The 19,305-nt window shown below is 42.9% G+C and overlaps 1 protein-coding gene across 1 annotated transcript; it reads left to right on the top strand.

Annotated features, from left to right (window-relative positions):
* Window positions 1-1,820: 1,820 nt before the first annotated feature.
* On the top strand, window positions 1,821-3,350 carry LOC123406216 (uncharacterized protein At4g06744-like). Its single transcript, XM_045099692.1, has one exon. The coding sequence runs from the start codon at window positions 1,846-1,848 to the stop codon at window positions 3,121-3,123; it is 1,278 nt and encodes a 425-aa protein (XP_044955627.1). The 5' UTR covers window positions 1,821-1,845; the 3' UTR covers window positions 3,124-3,350.
* Window positions 3,351-19,305: the final 15,955 nt, after the last annotated feature.

Here is a 19,305-nt window from a genome sequence, read left to right as displayed (position 1 = left end):
CCCCCCTCTGGCCCATCTTCGGTGATCCGTAAGCTTCTGTTTCGCTGATTTTTTATATATTTTTTCTGGAATTTTTTAGGCTTTGGAAAATTGGATAGAAGCCCCTGCAAAATAGACATCAGCAGACAGAAACTGGCACTGGCTGCACTGAGTTAATAGGTTAGTCCAAATATGTGTAAAGTGATATAAAAGTGTAGCAAAACATATAACAATGTCACCCAAAAGATCATGGAACAATCAAAAATTATAGATACGTTTGGGACGTATCAATATCCGACCTGAGTTGGCTTATTCAGTCGGAATCGTGAGTCGTTTGATGCAGAATCCGACAACCAAACACATGAGCGCGGTCAAGCAAATCCTGCGCTATGTGAAAGGCACTACTAAGCTTGGCTGCATGTACAGAAAGGGAAAGGAAGGATTGGTCCTTCGTGGATATTCAGATAGCGACATGACAGGTGATGTGGATGACCCGAAGAGCACAATGGGCATGGTTTTCTACCTTGGTCCCAATACTATTAGCTGCAACTCTCAAAAACAAAAAGTGGTGGCACTGTCTTCATGCGAGGCAAAATACATAGCGGCATGCACGGCGACTTGTCAAGCAGTGTGGCTGAGAAGACTACTAGTTATTCTTGCGAAGCGGGAGGTGCAAAAGGTGTCATTGAAGATCGACAACCAAGCTGCACTCTCATTATGCAAAAATATGGTTCATCAAGAAAGGAGCAAGCACATAGATACCCGGTTTCACCACATCCGGGAGTGCATTGAAGAGGTGATGATGAAAGTTCAACACGTCAACCCGAAAGACCAACTTGCCGATATTCTCACGAAGTCTCTTGAAAGATAGAAGTTCTTGAAGATGCGAGAAAAGATCGGCGTCCAAAGTGTAAAGTAAGGACATCATGTTTAAGGGGGTGAATGTTGGAATAAACCACGACGTCAGTACGGCTCGAACTTGAAGCTTTCACCGAATTGTATTGTAGTACTAGGTAGCTACTAGTATATATATATACACGTGTATCTTCTAAACCATAATCAGATCAAACGCAACAAAAAGTTTAACAGGCTCGATACGAGCTTGCGGCCATCGATCAGTTTTCATCAATAGATTTGTTCCGTCGTGAGAATCAATCAAAAGAAATTAGCCAGCCAGGCCAAGGATACGTACACAAGTGTACGGCGAGATACATGCATGTGCTATTGATTGAGAAATTAATTAAGCAGCCTGCCTGTGTGCTTCGGTGTTAGCCTTGCATGTACGTACGTGTAGCTCCTCGTGAATCGATCCAGCGTTCTAGATCCAACAATAAGCGGGTGATTTCAACGCTTAACATGTGGACAGGGACAACAAGTTCGTCAACTTTTCATGATTGCATGAAGCACTTTGCTAATGTCTTCTACTCCTTCCGTGTTCAAATAAAGTGTATCAATTTTATACTAGTTTTAGTATATAGTTATATTAAATTTAAGATATTTATTTTGGGACGGACCGAGTATGTGTTAGTGCCCTGGGCAAGCAAATGTCGTAGGAAGCAAGATAGCTAGATCTTTTTTGTTTTGCTGAGATTTTATTGTTTTCCTCAGATTTTATTTTTTTAGGTCGATGAACCCCTCCGGCTTTTTCGTGCATTCGCCTATAAATGAGGTAACGATCTTTCCTAACGAATGAACTGGGCCTCCGCAGCATGAATCTCAAAGCTGCTGCGTGGTGGATATTTCGCCACTACCTACCGTCACGGGTAGAGACTACGTATTTTGCGCCCACAAGATGCTTATGACACTATATATATGGAGGTTATACCTTGTTTTCCAGGCAGCGGGCGCCCTTGTTCCAATAGAACCATGGCTAAGTATCTATATGGTTCTTTTGCCATATCAGTCTGCTTAACCCTGTCTCTTGTTGCTGCAATAACAAGAGAACCTTCTCGCCCAGAACCATCTCGCAAGATCAGTGAGCCTTTTGTATCATACAGCCCACAGCCACAACACTTCCCAAACGAGGGGCTATACAAAGCCTATCTCGTTATCCAGCGCTTCAAGAGCAGAATTTCTAGTGACCCGAAAAACATCACCAGGACCTGGTCTGGCCATGACATCTGCGGCAGGAAATCCTACCTTGGGTTCCGTTGCGGGACGACACCTGATCTGGCTAAGAAGCTCACGATCATGGCGGTTGATTTCAATGATTTTGCCATGAGTGCGCCGATGCTGGAAGGCTTCATCGATCAGTTCCCCGATCTTGTGCTTTTTCAGGCTTCCACCAATAATTTTGGCGGCGGTATCCCGCCCCTCAGCAGCCTTCACTACCAGTACAAGCTAAGTATCCACGACGACCGCCATGATCCAATTTCCGAGAACAAGTATCTCCTCACCATAATTATTAGAGTGGGTCCGATTGACATTGGTGAACCAGAAGCTGTTGTCCAAACTGCCCGAAAGGGCACAAATTTTAATATTGGTAGGTCGCTCCTCCTCAACAGCAATAGTTTATCCGGGCCACTACCTGCAAACTTGGGCTTCTCCAAGTTGAGGTACCTCGCCCTCGCCAACAACAAGCTCACCGGGCCAATCCCGCCATCAATCGGGAAGATGCAAGATTCCCTCCTTGAGGTGCTCCTCCTCAACAACCAGCTCTCCGGGTGCGTCCCTCACGAGCTCGGCATGCTCACCAAGACCACCGTCATCGACGCCGGGATGAACCAGCTCACTGGCCCAATCCCGTCATCCTTCTCGTGCCTCAACAGCGTCGAGCAGCTCAACCTGGGCGGCAACCGCCTGTACGGGCAGGTCCCAGACGCGCTCTGCAAGCTTGCCGGGCCGGCCGGCCGTCTCTCCAACCTCACGCTATCGGGCAACTACTTCACTTCGGTCGGGCCAGCGTGCTCGGCACTGATCAAGGACGGCGTGCTGGACATGAAGTACAACTGCATCCCCGGCATGGCCAACCAGAGGGCCCCGGCGGAGTGTGCCTCGTTCCTGAGCCAGCCGAAGACGTGCCCGGCAGCGGGCGCTCGCGTGGTGTGCCCCGTGGTCGACGCCAAGAAGAACGCAGCGGCGCCGGTGGGGAGAGTGGCCCCACACTACTCCAGCTATGTGACGTACGCCACTCTGCATGAGTGAGGTACCAGCGCATGCAGTGGGAATGACATGCCCACGTCGTCGGTATTTGCTCTTGTATTTGTTTGGTGTACACGTGATTGCTTTTTGTTTTCCTTGTACGTGTGGCTGTCGGGTCTAGATCAAGGCCCTTGTACGTATTGTGCTGCTACGACAGTTTTGTGGTAGTACTAATTAAATTTGGACTGTATCTTGCATGTTTCAATTATGGGAAAATCTAATTAACTGCACTCCCGCATATTGTTATTAGCGTGCGGCGGCTTGCACACTCTTCGTCATGCATGCATGCAGATTCGTTTTAAATAATCGAAATTTAAAAAGTTTTATCTTTAAAACCGTTAATTCGATCGATGATCCGTTTTCGTCGTTGACTTTGTTTTGACGAAATCTTTAAAACTAGATCTCATGTCGACATGTTTCGACAACTTTTTTGTTTTTCGTACTTACCACATTTGTTGTATGTACTTGTCATATTAGTAAGTACTTATTTGTCTGATAAAAAATAACTTAATCGTCGTATTATTTGGAAATTACGTATAAATATGACATCTCGACATAATCAAACGAGCAAGCACAAACAACATTTTTAAGACAATAACTTGTAAAAATATGACAACTCACCATATTTAAAATCGACGACCACAAAAATCTTTTTTTGGTAATTGTTAGTAAATATGACAAGTTGGCATAGTTAAACTAGCAAACACACAAAATATTTTTCTGGCAAAGTTGTATGTAAATATGACAAGTTGACATATTTAAATTGAGAAACCAAACCTATGACATGCGTTTATATCATGTATAATGAAAATTGCTACAAGACAACAATCATTTGTCAAACACGGTCGTCGGGTTTTAAGCAAGCGTAGTTGACAAAAATCTATACACACAATTGCCAAGTTGACAACTAAGTTAATTAAATGTGGCTACTAAGTGTCTCATAATCTAACAACTAAATAATAATAATCTGGCAACTATCGATGAAAAAAAAAGTTATCGAAACATGTCGGCATGGGATCTAGTTTTGAAAATCTCGTTGCAAGGAAGCTAACGGTGAAAACGGATCGTCAATTGGATTTATAGTTCAAGAGAAAAAACTTTTTGAAAATTCAACATTAAAAGAATCTATGTTAATAGCACGTTGATGGATTAGCTTGCATGCATAAAGTAAACCGTCGCACGGAAAGGCGCCCATGCGGCGCTGCTATGTAGTGGCTTCCTTCAATTATAAGATGGGGCACCACTAGTCATCAGACTACTGATGCTTTACATCCATCAGACTTGTCGTTGCCCATCGGATTAAAAGCATGAGGCACCTCTGATTTACTAACTTAGGCCCACAAAAGATTAGTTGTAGTTGCTAATTGAGTGCTACCCAAGCCCTACATGATTAGCTCCATCCGTATTTTCCTTCTTCCTTCCTAGAACATTGTTTTCTTGTTGGATGCTTCCTTAAATCACCATAGCTTATCAGATTTCTGCACCTGTGCGACGGAAGCATGAAAACGGGTATGTTCGGAAACATGTTCCTAAATTCTATGGCATAATAAACCCTGTAAATGATGCTTCGATTCTTGGTGATAAATCCCCAAAGTACTACCTGGTTGTTTCTCTTCCATAACACATATGGCAGCAGGAGCATGGGAATATTCCTATCATAATCACACTACTCACTAGATGTGTTTCCCATCAAAGTTAGATTCAATTACTAGTTCATATTTTTTTAATTCCAATTCAAGCTAAAACAAATTTGATTGTAATTTACGTAAAAAAAATTGCTTCCAATTTAGTGCTTCCATCTATGAGACCTTCCAGGATTGATACTTTGTTTTCTTCACCCGATTTATTTGTCAGATATGTGCTTCCATAAATTCAATATTTTTCTTCAACAATAGCCTAGTTTCGATCTTACAGGAAATATGTGTCCATTATAAATGTTCACTATGTATCCCAATGAAGCAAGAATTCGTTTCCGGCAAGAAAATTTGCTTCCACTGAAAGTTAAATTTGTATCAACGAGAACAATTAAATTTGTTTCCAATGAAGCATAAAATGGTTTCCACGGTAGCAACTAGATTGTTTCCAAATGAACAAAATTTTACTTCTAAATAAAAAGGAATCTGCTCCCATCCCCATAAAAATATAATACAATTAGAACAGAACAAACTAATCTGATGCAATGTACATGTCTAAGATACTAAGATGGCTAGGAAGCCAGGGTATTATCTTGGCCTGCAGCTGCATGATAGGCAATGTGCAGGAGAAGGATAGCCTAATGAGTAGTGAGGAGAGTAACATGCTCAAAGGCAGCCATAGTCGCAGTCTCCACCCATGTCTGGACCACCTCATTCACTGTCTTCAGATCGACACTATCAACATCATGAGGAGAGGTTACCGTGTTTTTGAGAAACTAGTGATACATGGTGGGCATTGTTTGGTGCAAAGCATCTGCACAACACGAAGTTACAATTTGATGTATCATGACATACATGATAGGTAGTGGAAGCATTAGAAATTGAGATAAGGACAAAATTATATGTTGTAGGTAACATATTCATAACATGAAACTAGGAATCATGGCTTACACAAAGCAATGAGTCGATCTTTCACAACATACATGGGGCTTTCGTTAAATTTGAAGGGTGCCAAAAAACACAAAAAGGTAGAAGCATGAACTATAGAAGCAAACTATCTAGACCAAAGAAATATGTGTAACATAATATGGATGTGTGTGGAATATTACAATGGTGATAAAATGACAACAACACTTTTATAAAATAGAATGACGTATGGAAGCATTCTAACTAGACAAAAGAAGCATATGGAGTATAGTTTGGAAGCCCCAGAAGTAGTAAAGACCTAAGACAACATCTTTCAACCTACATGCCACATAACGCTTCAGTATATACTATGGTATGGAATTCTTCATGATCCAGGGTCAGTTGAAAACATAAGTGAAAGCATTTTAAAACAACAACTAAAAAATATTGAATTGAAGCATTGCATATAGGGCCCAGAAGCATGTGTGTATAGAAATTTAGATGCTACGTAACTAAGAAAGCAAAAAAAAAAGTAGTTAGTAACAGATCTGGACTTGGATGGAAGCATGAAAATTTGAAATCAGACCGAAAACTAATATTACCCGAGACGATTGGGAAATAGTGATATATGCACAACAGCTGTAACACAGAAATTGTGGTATTGTTTCTGGTTCCGAAATTCACCAAGCTTCGGATCAATCCTCTCGATGATCCATTTTAGGAGTCCCTCGGGAGTTGAGAATTTGCTAACATCTAGGAGATTGCCCCATTTTTTGGTACGAATGAGTTCTGTCCTTGTCGAGGGAGACCAGATCGTGTAACCGGCCAGCCGCATATCGACTCTGGAGCATAAACGACTGCTTTTCTTTTTTGTCATTCTTGGTCACGTGAGAAAACATGGGATGTGATGGGAGTTAGCATTTCTGTATGATGAATTAGGCATGGAAGCAATACAGTACAAAATAACGAACTATATTTGTTCATGTCAGGAACACACAAAATGATCACAAGATAATACGGCGCATGACACCGGCATTAGTAAGCTTGCTGCCATTATGAGGATGCATCTCCTGGTTGTATTGGCATGGAAGCATTTTTCTAAATGATCGAATCAGAAAGGAATCAGTGTAGAAGCATCTGTGTGTGATGCAATTTAAGATGAAGCATGGTTCAATTGTACTCTTCAGTGGAAGCATGGAATGTTGAAAATGGAATACATAACAAATTTGCCGCCAATGTGTGCATACATATGCTTGCGTGCTCTGTATACAGGAAGCATTGTAGGAGGTATTGGAAATAGGAATCGCACAGATTGGAAGCACGGGTAACACAACTGTATATTCAAAACAATGCTAGGCCACGAATGAACATAAGAAACAATAATAAGCATGGGTAACACAACTGAATATTCAAAACAATGCTAGGCCACGAATGAACATAAGAAACAATAATAATTAGTCTACTGAATGAATTAGACATCAAATTTCTGTTGCAAAGATGAGAAAATCCCGAATCTGGGACAATGCACAAAGTGCACATACCTTTGATTTGGGGGTGGGGAGCTCCAAATAGTGGCAGCCGGTGCATCCCTGATGCACCAGATTCAATCGACCGGGGGGGGGGGGGGGGGTCGCTGCCAGCGGGGTAGTAGATGCGAGGTGGAACGAGCTGGTGTTACGGGGCTTGTCGAGTATGCCGGTGAGGCCGATGTGCGAGGACGCTCCGGAGGCCAGTGAGGTCGCGTCGGTGGCCGGTGAGGGGTGCGGCGTTGGCTGGTGGCGACGGTAATCAACGGCAACGACGCATGGATCTGAGGAGCGCTTGCTGCCGGCGAGGAGGGCGAGGTGGGAAGTAGATCTCGGGGCCTCGGGCAAGGCAGGGGCGGTGGAAAGCAGCGTTTAATGCAGGTGGGTGTACATCAAGAGATTATTAAGAGGGGAATACGCGACGCGGGTCGAGCGCTTCCTTTTTTTCAATCACGAATGAAATCTAGAATGTCAAAATTTTGCTGAATCGTCGGGTATCGAGGGGTCTGACGATGGCGTCCCTTCAGACTATAGATGCTTAGCGTTTACCTATAAGATGTTCAAATTATATGGAAGTACTGCGAGTGCGCGATCCAGCTGAACATATCAGGACGGTCAGACAGTTTAATTTTTCATAAAAATATACTATTTTAATTATTTTACTGCAATATATATAGCCTACATGGAAATCTCAGGCAACTAACGAGCTCGGCCACCCTGTTCATTCTGCAAAAAAAAGAAGGGGATGGGTGTTTAAATATGTCGGAATTACTCTGTTTTGCATAGCTAGCTGGTTCGTTTGTGTGTTTGTATGGCTAGATTTGATTAAATACATATTTTTAGCTTACTACGACATATTCTCACGTGTTGCAACGAAAGAAAAAGGAAAATCTAATCTACAGACCGACACACCGCTGACTTCCGGGCTTGCATAGACCCGCACACTCCATCATGTAGTGTCTAGAGTAGCATATGCATCACAACGGAATCTATTCTATGCACTTGAACAGTGATTCGCATGGCTACAATGCACCTAAAGTGATAAAATGGTGTGGCCTGCTTGTTACCTTTTTGCCCACATCCATGCATGACGCATTTTATTAACAACTTGTAATTTAAGGATTACAAAGGTTTAAAGTTGGCTAGAAGTAATCAGGACAGACAAACTAACCCTTATTTTTCTTGATTTGGCCGCAAATACCCAAAATTTGGCAACTAGGCTTTAATTTTCTTGCATCTGAGCACCTATAATCTGACAACTAAACATGCCAAGCTTTTTGGCAACTAAGCCTTTTTTCAACTGAGTACCTATAATCTGACAACTAAACATGTAAAGTTTTTTGACAGCTAAGTACTTTGTATATTTCTCGCGACTAAGTATGTTTCAAACCTGGTAACCAAATACGTATATAAATTGGCAACTAAGCATTTTTAAGACCTGACAACTAGCCTGTATTCTGTCAATTAAGTGTTCCGTAATAATAAGCGTCTTTCTGAATTTTGGCAACTAAGGATTTTTAAAATTTGACAACCAAATAATTGATTACTGCATGCTGCTATAACGGGTGTAGACCTGCAAAAACAAAGAGTACATGGAACGTAGGTGTTAAAGTGACCCAAAGAGAGAGAGGCTATGGACTAGTTACGGTCTCATGCATAAGATGGATGTACGTCTGCAGCGTCCGGTTTCTTTTTCATGAAGCGTGCATTAAAATGTAATTATCAGATTGATAGTACGTGCATGCACCCCATTAAAACGTGACTACTGGACTAGTTAGTGGCCGCCGCACGGAAAGATCTATATGCGGCGCCGCTATTTAGTCATTCAAGAAAACATTAATGTTGTGTGAGCAAAACAATTCGCATTGTCCATATAGAAACATTTGATATGTAGGTGTCCACCGACCTTCTTTTTTCTCGAAACATTCAAGTTATCCATCTAATTGTCTGAAAAGTAAAAACATGAAATACTTCCTTTGTTTCTAAATATAATCCTTCTTAGATAATTTCAATACAAACTACTTACGAATATATATATAGACGCATTTTAGAATGTAGATTCATTCATTTTATTTTATATGTAATTTATATTCACTTTTTTTAAAAAGGCTTATATTTAAAAACCTAAGGGGTGCATATTTAAAAATATATATGAATAAATGAATATGGTTATATTCTGCATGCAACGACCCAACCCCTGATGCATATAAAGAACTATGAATCATCACATGTAAAATAGAACTTTGAGAAAAATTATATACTATATAATCCCATAAAAAGATCCATCATATAATCACCATCACCAAGGGGGAAGGAGTCCTCACAGACACCTACTCTGCCAAAAGAAGGGGGGGCGCTCACTCTTCACCTTGGCTCCAATTTTTCTTTTAAAACAAGGCAAAAGACTTGCCAATTCATTAATTAAGGGAGAAGGTTTTAGACATAAGCCGCAAGGCGGCAAATAAAAGGACTACTCTAACGGCATTACAACACCTAAATGTTTCGCGCCAGCCAAAGCATGAAAGGGGCCGCCGAGTAGCGGAAGACACTACCATTGCGTTTCGACCAAACTCCCAAGGGATGAGCATGCATCATGAGGGAGGCAAGCGCCTTAGGCAAGCCGAACCGGATCTGAATGTTACCATTCCACCATTCTCTTATCGAATCCCTGGTCACCAAAATAGACGTGGCAATGTGATGCATGCTGAGCCATGGGAGGACGCCATTCCAAATGCGCATGGTGTAGCGGCAGTGGAAGGCTCCAAATATGAAAAGAGAGAATTCCTTATTGCCCATTTCTTAAAATTTGCATCCCTATTTGGCCCGAAATAAATTTTTCTTCTTATTTGACACCTAAAGTAAAGTTTGTTCCTTATATTTTGACCATAGTTCAGTGTGCGACTATCCTGGATGTACTCTAGGGACGTTTAATGGATGATGCACTACGTGTATGCTTCAATATTTTTTCATTAGGTAAACTAGTCTGTGCGTGTAAAAGTCATACAAAATATCCGTAGAAGTTTTACTAGCATATCTATGACAAATACAATACTTTGTTCGCGATGGTCTCCGAGCTCATTCTTTAGTTCGACACAGTGCAAGATTTTAGCCCTCTTTCAGCTCAATAAAGGGACTACGTTCCAAATTAAAATCAAGATCCTTAGGTCTTGCGGTGCTTCTCAAAATTAAAATTTTGACAGCGTAGTCGAGTCATGTGGCTGAAAGCAGGTGATGCCAACACCAGATTTTTTCAGAGGAAGGCAAACTCTCGACGCAACCGCAACCTGATTCATGTCCTGCAAGGACCGGCGGGTGCAGTTTCTAGCGCAGATGCAATAAATCAGCTCGCTCACGAACAATTCTCGAAGATTTTCGGCTCCGTGTAGCCAACATCAACTGCCTTAAAGTGGGATGAATTGTATTTTGATCATGTGGACCTGTCTGATATTGAAGATGTTTTCACCCTGGATGAAATTAAGCACACAATTGATGACATGCCAGTGGAGAAAGGACCAGGACCAGATGGTTTCTCTGACGGTTTCTTTCGCGCTTGCTGGGGAACAATCAAAATAGATGTGTTGGCTCCTTTTCAACAACTACACCGTATGGACAACAAAGGGATGATGCGCGTCAACAGGGCCTTGATTGTGCTAATCCCCAAGAAGCCCGACGCCGATGCTTTGCAAGATTTCATGCCTATCTCTCTCCTGCACAACGTGATAAAGTTATTCTCAAAGATATTAGCATGTCGGCTGCGTCCAAATATCAATGATCTGGTTAGCCATTGCCAAAGTGCATTCATTAAAAACCAAAGCATCCAAGAAAACTTTCTGTACGTCTAGAATACCATGCGCCACCTTCACAAGGCAAAGAAGCCGAGTGTCCTGTTGAAGTTATACATTGCCAAGGCTTTTGACTCTATCTCCTGGACGTACATCCTTGACATGCTGGAGGCAAGAGATTTTGGTGTACGCTAGCGGGAGTGGATTGCCATGCTACTGCGTACATCCTCTTCGCGCATATTGATTAACGGCGAGCAATCTGAGTCTGTCCACCATCATAAGGGACTGAGACAAGGGGATCCCATCTCCCCCTTTCTTTTCATCCTTGCGATGGAACCAATGCAGCGGATGTTAGATCTTGGCACAAGCTACGTCGTGCTGTCCAAGATGCCTATGAGAAGAAAGCTTATGAGGTGCTCTTTTTACGCGGGCGATGTGGCCCTTTTCATGAACCGAAAAGAAAGTGACGCGAGAATGGTTAAGTGAATGCTGGACTGTTTTGGGTCGGCGACTGGGCTACGAACGAACCATGCCAAGAGCGATGCCTTTCCCATTAGGTGCGCTGGCTTGGACTTAGCAACCACTCTAGCTCCTCTCAACATCATGGTCAAACGCTTCCAACAAATCACCTCGGACTGCTGTTGTCCCTGAGAAGTCTTACCGAAGCAGAGTTCGACCCTTTCCCGTCGAAGTTTGGTAACAGGTCGGCATGCTGGAAGGGTAACCTCATGGCTAAAAGTGGATGGCTTGTTCTTCTAAAAGCCAACTTGATTCCGTTGGTAATTTATTGGATGACTGTGTTAAATTCCCAGTTTGGGCACAAAAGTAGTTGGTCAAGACCGCGAGAGCGTGGCTATGGGCTGGATCAGTTTCCTCCACTTGAGGACAGTGCAAAGTGGGGTGGAGCCAAATCTGTAGGCCAAATCAACTCGGAGGGTTGGGAGTCATGAACCTGAATTCCTTCGGCCTCGTGCTTCGCCTCCGTTCGCTTTGGCTAGCCTGGCGCAACCCTGATCGCCCATGGGTAGGAACTTCAAGTCCGTGTGATAGCAAGGAACACTCCCTTTTCTCGATGGCAACTAACATCACCATTGGAAATGGGAAGACTGCAAAGTTTTGGCATGATAGATGGCTGCATGGACAATGCCCCAAGGTGATTGCACCAACCTTGTTCAGTGTCTCTGTGCGTAAGAACAGATCAGTCGAGGAAGTGTTACCTAGGGAGACTTGGCTTGCTGATCTGGCACACGGCCTAATGGAAGAAATCACCATTGAGTTAACGAATTTGGCAACCATGCTAGATGGCACAACGCTTACGGCCGGGTAGCCTGACGCGATCAGTTGGAGATTCTCTGCCAAGGGTGAGTACAGTGCAAGCTCAGCGTACATGCTCCAGTTTGGGGGAGCAACGCCGATGGATGGCTTCAGGCTGATATGGTCCGCGTGGGCACCAGGCAATTGTAGTTTCTACGTTTGGACAACAATGCTTGGGAAAATTATGACGGCAGATGCATTGCTACGGAGAGGATGCGGAAATGAGTACTTCTGCCGGTTCTATGAGCGGAGCCTTGAAACACCAATTCATTTGTCGGCAGAATGTCCTTGGTCAAGGGGGATCTGGATCTCTGTTGCCACACAGGCGGGTGTACCGTCACTGCAACCTACAACATGGGATGGCCAACCAAGCTTCAAGGTTTGGTTGGAAAAGTGTGTCTCCAACGCGATGCCGGGGAAAAGGAAAGGATTGTTGTCTCTCATGCATCTCACGATTTGGAAACTTTGGCTGAGCGGAATAGACGCATATTCCAGAAACAGCACATGCGCCAGAGTGAATTCTTCTGTAAAATCAAAGAGGAGATCAACCTGTGGAATATGGCTGGACCTGGAATCCCCTTTGATCCAGGCTGATTACACCTATATTTTGTTTCCTTTCTTTGTTTCCTTTGTTTCCTTCCTTTCCTTTGCACTACTTTTTTCGTTGGTGCTTCCCCAGCTCGGGGTCTTGTTACTCGTTTTCTTCCTCTGATCAATGAGTTTGGTAGGCAAACTACCAGCACACTCAAAGAAAAAATACAATACTTTGTTTTTAAGGGTATTACAATACTCCTTCTCTGAATAAGTACAACACCATATACACACGCAGGCTGCCAGATTTGGCAGCGACGAGACTGTCGTCGAGTTCGGGGCTTTGATCTAGCGACCTGTAAGAGCAAGTACAATAAGGTACAGTCAGCAGGTTGTAAGGATTAAAATACTATATTTTTGCTGAGTTTGATGAGAGAGAAGAGGAGAAAGAAGGGAAGCGGGATCTTCATGAAGAGCCAGCTCAAGCGCGTGCTCGTAGGTGCTTTGTGAGAATGAAAGGTGGACCGTATATGATAAAAGTAGTATTCTTTTACAGCTAATTATTGTACGAACTAGCTATAAGATGGGCTATAAGACTGCTTACAACCAGTAGTTGGCTAGACTATTAACCATGCTCTAAGCCAACTAAGATATGCATCGCCGATTGGCCGTGGTTCATGCCACCGCACCTGACCACATGAACAGCAGGTCGTTGCCTCTCGGTGCTAGTATGTTTTATTCGTTCTCTTTCCCACTTGCTATCCGGCTATCCCGGTGTTCAAATCCGAGCGCACACAGTTACTAGGAAAGACGCTGAAGTGACTCGATGGAGTAAGTCCAAGTTGGCACGCGCAGACATGCTCCTGCTAGCCTAGACCGGTACCAAACTATGTACATGTATCTAAACCTGAGAATGGTTATTAAAAAACCGGGTGTAACGGTTCAGTTCTTACTATGGGTTTGATTGGTTTAGGTTTTATTGGGCAGAGATTTTTTTAGTTTGGTTTTGGTTTGGGTATGTGGATAAACCAGTTTGGGTATAGTTGGTTATGGGTTTAAACGGTTTGGTTATTAGCGGTTATAAACTATGGGTTCAAACCTGTTTCTAGGCATTGGTTAAATGCAATAATCAACGACGACCCAGAACGAGTATCTTTGATCTGCGTGCTTGCTGTAATACACTATGTAATTATGTATTATGAGGAAACACCACATGAAAATTGGAAGTGTTTGCTTGTGCTTTCGCTAAGCAATTTGGTTTTAATACACTTTTAGTGAGCTTTTCAGCCATGGACATGTTGTTTTTGCCTCTTGTTGTGTGCTGACTGTACCTCAAGGATAACTTTGTTTTTAAACTGTTGCAGATGCACTTATGCCTTTTCTATCTCATTTGCTTGTTAACATGTCAATTTGTGCAATCATATGTACATTAAAGCAAATCCATAGTTATGTACTGTGTTTAAACCCACGATTACATATAAGGTTTAAATTGGTTTGGGTGGAAAAAATAGTGGGTTCGGTTTTGGTTGGGCTAAAAATGACATTAAATGGATACGGTTCAAGTATGGTTTTGAGGGATAAATGAATGGGTATAGTTCAAATATGGTTCAAGTATGAAACCATTCTCAGGTTACATGTATCTACAAACTATGAGTAACATACATAGAGGATGTTTTGCTTGTACATGAACACAGAGGACGAATACTAGCTTCTGAATACAAAGGATTTCCTGTACTTCACGCAATGAATGTAGAACGGTGATCCAAAGAAAAGCGCTAGGTCCAGATAAAAAGGTCAGTGGACTCCGTGGTTAGAAGCAAGTTTTCAGGTGAATTGATTGCTTTTTACTACATTCAAAATAGTTACACAATGCATTGAGGATAAAATGGTATATTCGCCTCATACTTAACACCGTTACTGTCTAAGATGGACGAAAGTGTCATATAAAGAACAAGATATACTTTAAGTATTAAATGAGGGAGACAAATTTATTTTGGGCCAAATAAGGAAGCAAACTTTTAGAAAGGATCAAATATTGAATTCTCAAAGTTTGCTTCCTTCATTACATGGCAAAGTGAAAGGTAAGATTCTTCGCTTTGCATGAAATTAAACAACATGCTCCATTGCTTATGCAGGACCAAATTTTTTTATAAGTTTCATTCTTACGAACGTATTCGTGAGTCGGGACACTTAACGTGATAGCTACAGCATTGTACGGATCCAGTAGCACAACACCTAGTATCCATTGTTTACGGCTAGGACTACTAGGGTTTTACTGGGTTTCCAATCTGATGACCCACAAGTGTAGGGGATCTATCATATTCCTTTTGATAAGTAAGAGTGTCGAATCCAACGAGGAGCAGAAGGAACTGACAAGTGGTTTTCAGCAAGGTATTCTCTGCAAGCACTGAAATTATCGGTAACAGATAGTTGTGTGATAAGATAATTCGTAGAGAGTAGCAAGTAACAATAGTAACAAAGGTGCAGCAATATGGCCCAATCCATTTTGTAGCAAGGGACAAGCCTGGATGAACTCTTATATGAGGTAAAGCGCTCTCGAGGATACATGGGGATTTCTGTGAAGCTAGTTTTCATCATGTTCATATGATTCGCTTTCGCTTCTTTGATAGTTTGATATGTGGGTGGACCGGTGCTTGGGTGCTGCCCTTACATGGACAAACATCCCACTTATTATTAACCCCTCTCGCAAGCATCCGCAACTACGAAATAAGAATTAAGACTAAGTCTAACCATAACATTAAACTAGTGGATCCAAATCAGCCCCTTACGAAGCAACGCATAAACTAGGGTTTAAGCTTCTGTCACTCTAGCAACCCATCATCTACTTATTACTTCCCAATGCCCTACTCTAGGCCCAAATAATGGTGAAGTGTTATGTAATCGACGTTCACATAACACCACTAGAGGAAAGACAACATACTCCCTCCGTTTCAAAATATAAGACCTTTTAGAGATTACACTAGGAGACTACATACGGAACAAAATGAATGAATCTACATTCTAAAATATGTCTATGTACATCCGTATGTAGTTCATAGTGCAATATCTAAAAGGTCTTATATTTAGGAACGGAGGGAGTACAACGCATCAAAATATCGAACGAATACCAAATTCACATGACTACTTATAGCAAGACTTATCCCATGTCCTCAGGAACAAAAGTGACTATGGAAAAAGCCTAATTATGTTCATGACCAGAGAGGTATTGATTAGCATTAAGGATCTGAACATATAATCTTCCACCGAGTAATCCAACTAGCATCAACTACAAAGAGTAATTAACACTACTAGCAACCCTACAAGTACCATTCGGAGTCGCGAGACGGAGATTGGTTACAAGATATGAACTAGGGTTTGGAGATGAGATGGTGCTGATGAAGATGTTAATGGTGATGAGTCCCCTCCGATGAGAGGAATGTTGGTGATGACGATGGCAACGATTTCACCCTCCGGGAGGGAAGTTTCCCCGGCAGGACGGCCCTGACGGAGCTCTAGATTGGTTTTGCTCAAGTTTCGCCTCGTGGCCCTTCCCGAAAGCCTCCTCTTGAATTTTTTTGGAACGAAACCATCCTTATAGCAAAAGATGGGAGCAAGAGGGGAAACAGGGGGCCCGCAAGCCACCCAGGCCCGACCAGGGGGCACTAGTAGAAAAAGGACCTTTTGTCCCGGTTCGTAAGGGCCTTCTGTCCCGGTTTTGGAACCGGGACAAAAAGGTCGTTACTAATGCCCTTAGCCTTTAGTCCTGGTTCTTACACGAACCGGGATAGATGGGCCTCCATGTGGCCGGTGCGGTGAGCCCAGGGAAGAGGCCCTGTGGTCCTGGTTGGTGGCACCAACCGGGACCAATAGGCATCCACGCGTTAGCATTTCAGGTGCTGGGGTTTTGTTTTTTTTGAAGGGGGGGTTTAGGGGGTTTTGGGGGGTTAATTTAGGTGTTTCATATATGTGTTAGCTAGCTAATTAATAGAGAGAAGTGTCCTCTCTTATCTCCGTGCTTGGTCAATGCTACGTACTATACGTATAGAGAGGACTAGACACGCTAGATAGAAAGCAAATGAAGGAAACAGAAGATCGTCATGAACATATGCATACAAAGAGAAGTGATATCGACCACCTCTCCTTCTCTGAGAGATTGATCGAACAACAAGTTCTCGTATATCTATACGACGCTACTCGCTATATATATACAATATAATTATCTCTTACAATATAATCTCCTAATTAAAATCCAACTGATTAGGGTTCACATGGTATTCTCCGTCTTTAGCGATCACGTGCTCAAGAAAGAATGTCGCCAATTCCTCTTGAATTCCTCGCATACGATCTGCTGGTAGGAGTTCATCCCGCATCCGAAATATCTAATTTGAAGAAGGGGGTCAATACATATATCTGAATAAATGAAACTGAACACAAATAATGGTAATAAAATAAAATTGTGAATATTATTGTTTACGCACTTCATATTGTTTGTCAAAGTATCCCCGCTCACAGGTCGTGTGGCGGATGGACTCGCAAATGTAGTATCCACAGTAATCATTCCCTGGTTCCTGCCACAACCACTTCAGAAGAAATAGAGGTCAATCAAACTGATAGTTAGCAAGCATGCTAAATGGTATTGATGAAACTAGCGCTTGAATCACTAGCAGATGCGGGGAACATGCTACTATATTACTTACTTTCGGGTGTCTAAATTGGAGCTTCTTCGGCAGTCCCGGAGTTTTTGCGGTGAATTTTTTCCAAACCCTGTGAGACAAAGAAAACAATTACTTGATATCAGGAAATGAACAAAGTTGCTGTTATGGTGCGATAATGATCGATTCAACTTACTTCTGTAGAATTTCAGTCATGTTCGCAAACTCCTTGGGATCTTTTCGTCTCGAGTCTAGGACGGTTACTATTCCCTGCTCAAGCTTAATCTCTAGGAGAATATAGTGGAAGCTGCGCACGCATGCATAACTCATCAATTACATTACTATAACCTTGACTAATAAGGGAAACCTAATATGACAAGACAGTAACACTCACTGGAATTCGTAAGGGAAGAGTATTATAGCTTTGTTTTGATTCAATACAAACGATTGTAGAAGGTTGGCCTTGGTATCTTTGGCCTGAAATTCAACCATAAATGCATTTACGAGATTTGTGTTAATGAACCCAATATCACCGATTTGTCTTTTCTTCAATTCGACGATCTTGAATCTACAAATAATATAGTGAGGATAATTAAAAATACATGCAATGAAAGAGTTGACCTATATATAGAGACTTAATGACAGAAGTAGTACTACTTACAGGCAGTAGCAAGTGATCATTAATTTATCGAGGGCCAGGAGATTGAAAAACAGGAAGAACTCCTGAAATGGAACATTCAACAGTTCCATTCCAACGAGGTCATTCTCCTCTCTAACTCTCAACGTTAAAATATTACTCCCCTCAGACTCTCTGCAGGTTTTCATGTACCAATCGTGGAATCTTTGCATCATCGTTGTTAGAGATCTTTCAACTTTGACGAGAGCCTTCCCGTACACGTCTTTGTGTTCGTCCACCTCCAAGAAATCAAAATGTGCATCGTCGGGCAGGTAATCTGCACGATTGGTACCGGGAAACAAGATCCCTGGATGATTAGCGACGATATCGCTAGACACCTTGAGCGGGGGGGGGGGGGGGGAACGATTGGTTCGCTTGTTCGCCGAGCTGGGCAACTTTTTTCCCAGCTCGTCGTTTTGCTAACCTTTTACCACTGATAGTACTTCCCAACCACTCCACTTTGATAAATGACTTTGTAATAATGCGCTCATAGTTTCCTTTCGCTGGAGACTTTGCTGGTTTCTTCAGGGCAGCCAGAGTACGCTTCGCTTTTACCGGATCTATCTTCTCCTCCGGAGGTGGGTGTTTCTTTGCTTTCACCCCTTCAAAGAAGTTTTTCACTTAGGCTTGCACGATCTTCGCGTTTTCCTCCTTGCTCCTCTCGTATGGTAACTTCTCTGGAGTCCTCAGAGAAGGACCGTATTTGTATTGCCCGCCTCTGGCTATACTGCTAAGCCTGTCTTACCTTTCTTACGAGGCGGAATAGAAGGACGACGCGCCGGAGCAGCCGGAGCGGCGGCGGGTCTGTTCCACCCTTGTTGACAAGGCGGAGAAGGAGTAGGCTGGCTGCTCGGGCGCGCCGGGGCAGGCGGAGAAGGAGACTGAGTGCCGCCACGCGCTGGAGAAGGAGACTGAGTCCCCTGATCACTCGCCGGAGGAGGAGGCGGAGTGCCCTGACACGCCGGAGAAGGAGGAGGCGGAGGCGTCCAGTTCGGAAGGTTGATGAGCTCCTTCCGCCATAGGCATGAAGCCTTCAAAGTAGAACCCAGCCGAATCTCCCCTTCACCCGTAGGGTGGTCAAGCTCAAGGTCCTCAAATCCGTGTGTTATTTTATCCACCATCACCCTAGCATCTCCTTCTGGAATCGACCGGTCGTGGTAGGTT

The sequence above is a fragment of the Hordeum vulgare genome, chromosome 6H (assembly GCF_904849725.1).
Source record: "Hordeum vulgare subsp. vulgare chromosome 6H, MorexV3_pseudomolecules_assembly, whole genome shotgun sequence".
Classification (NCBI taxonomy): Eukaryota; Viridiplantae; Streptophyta; class Magnoliopsida; order Poales; family Poaceae; genus Hordeum; species Hordeum vulgare.
The sequence above is the reverse complement of the archived record's forward strand: the minus strand, read 5'-3'. Positions and strand labels throughout refer to the sequence as shown.

Bases quoted from the DNA above. Each gene is read 5' to 3' on its own strand.
- LOC123406216 (XM_045099692.1), top strand. From the start codon at position 1,846: ATGGCTAAGTATCTATATGGTTCTTTTGCCATATCAGTCTGCTTAACC.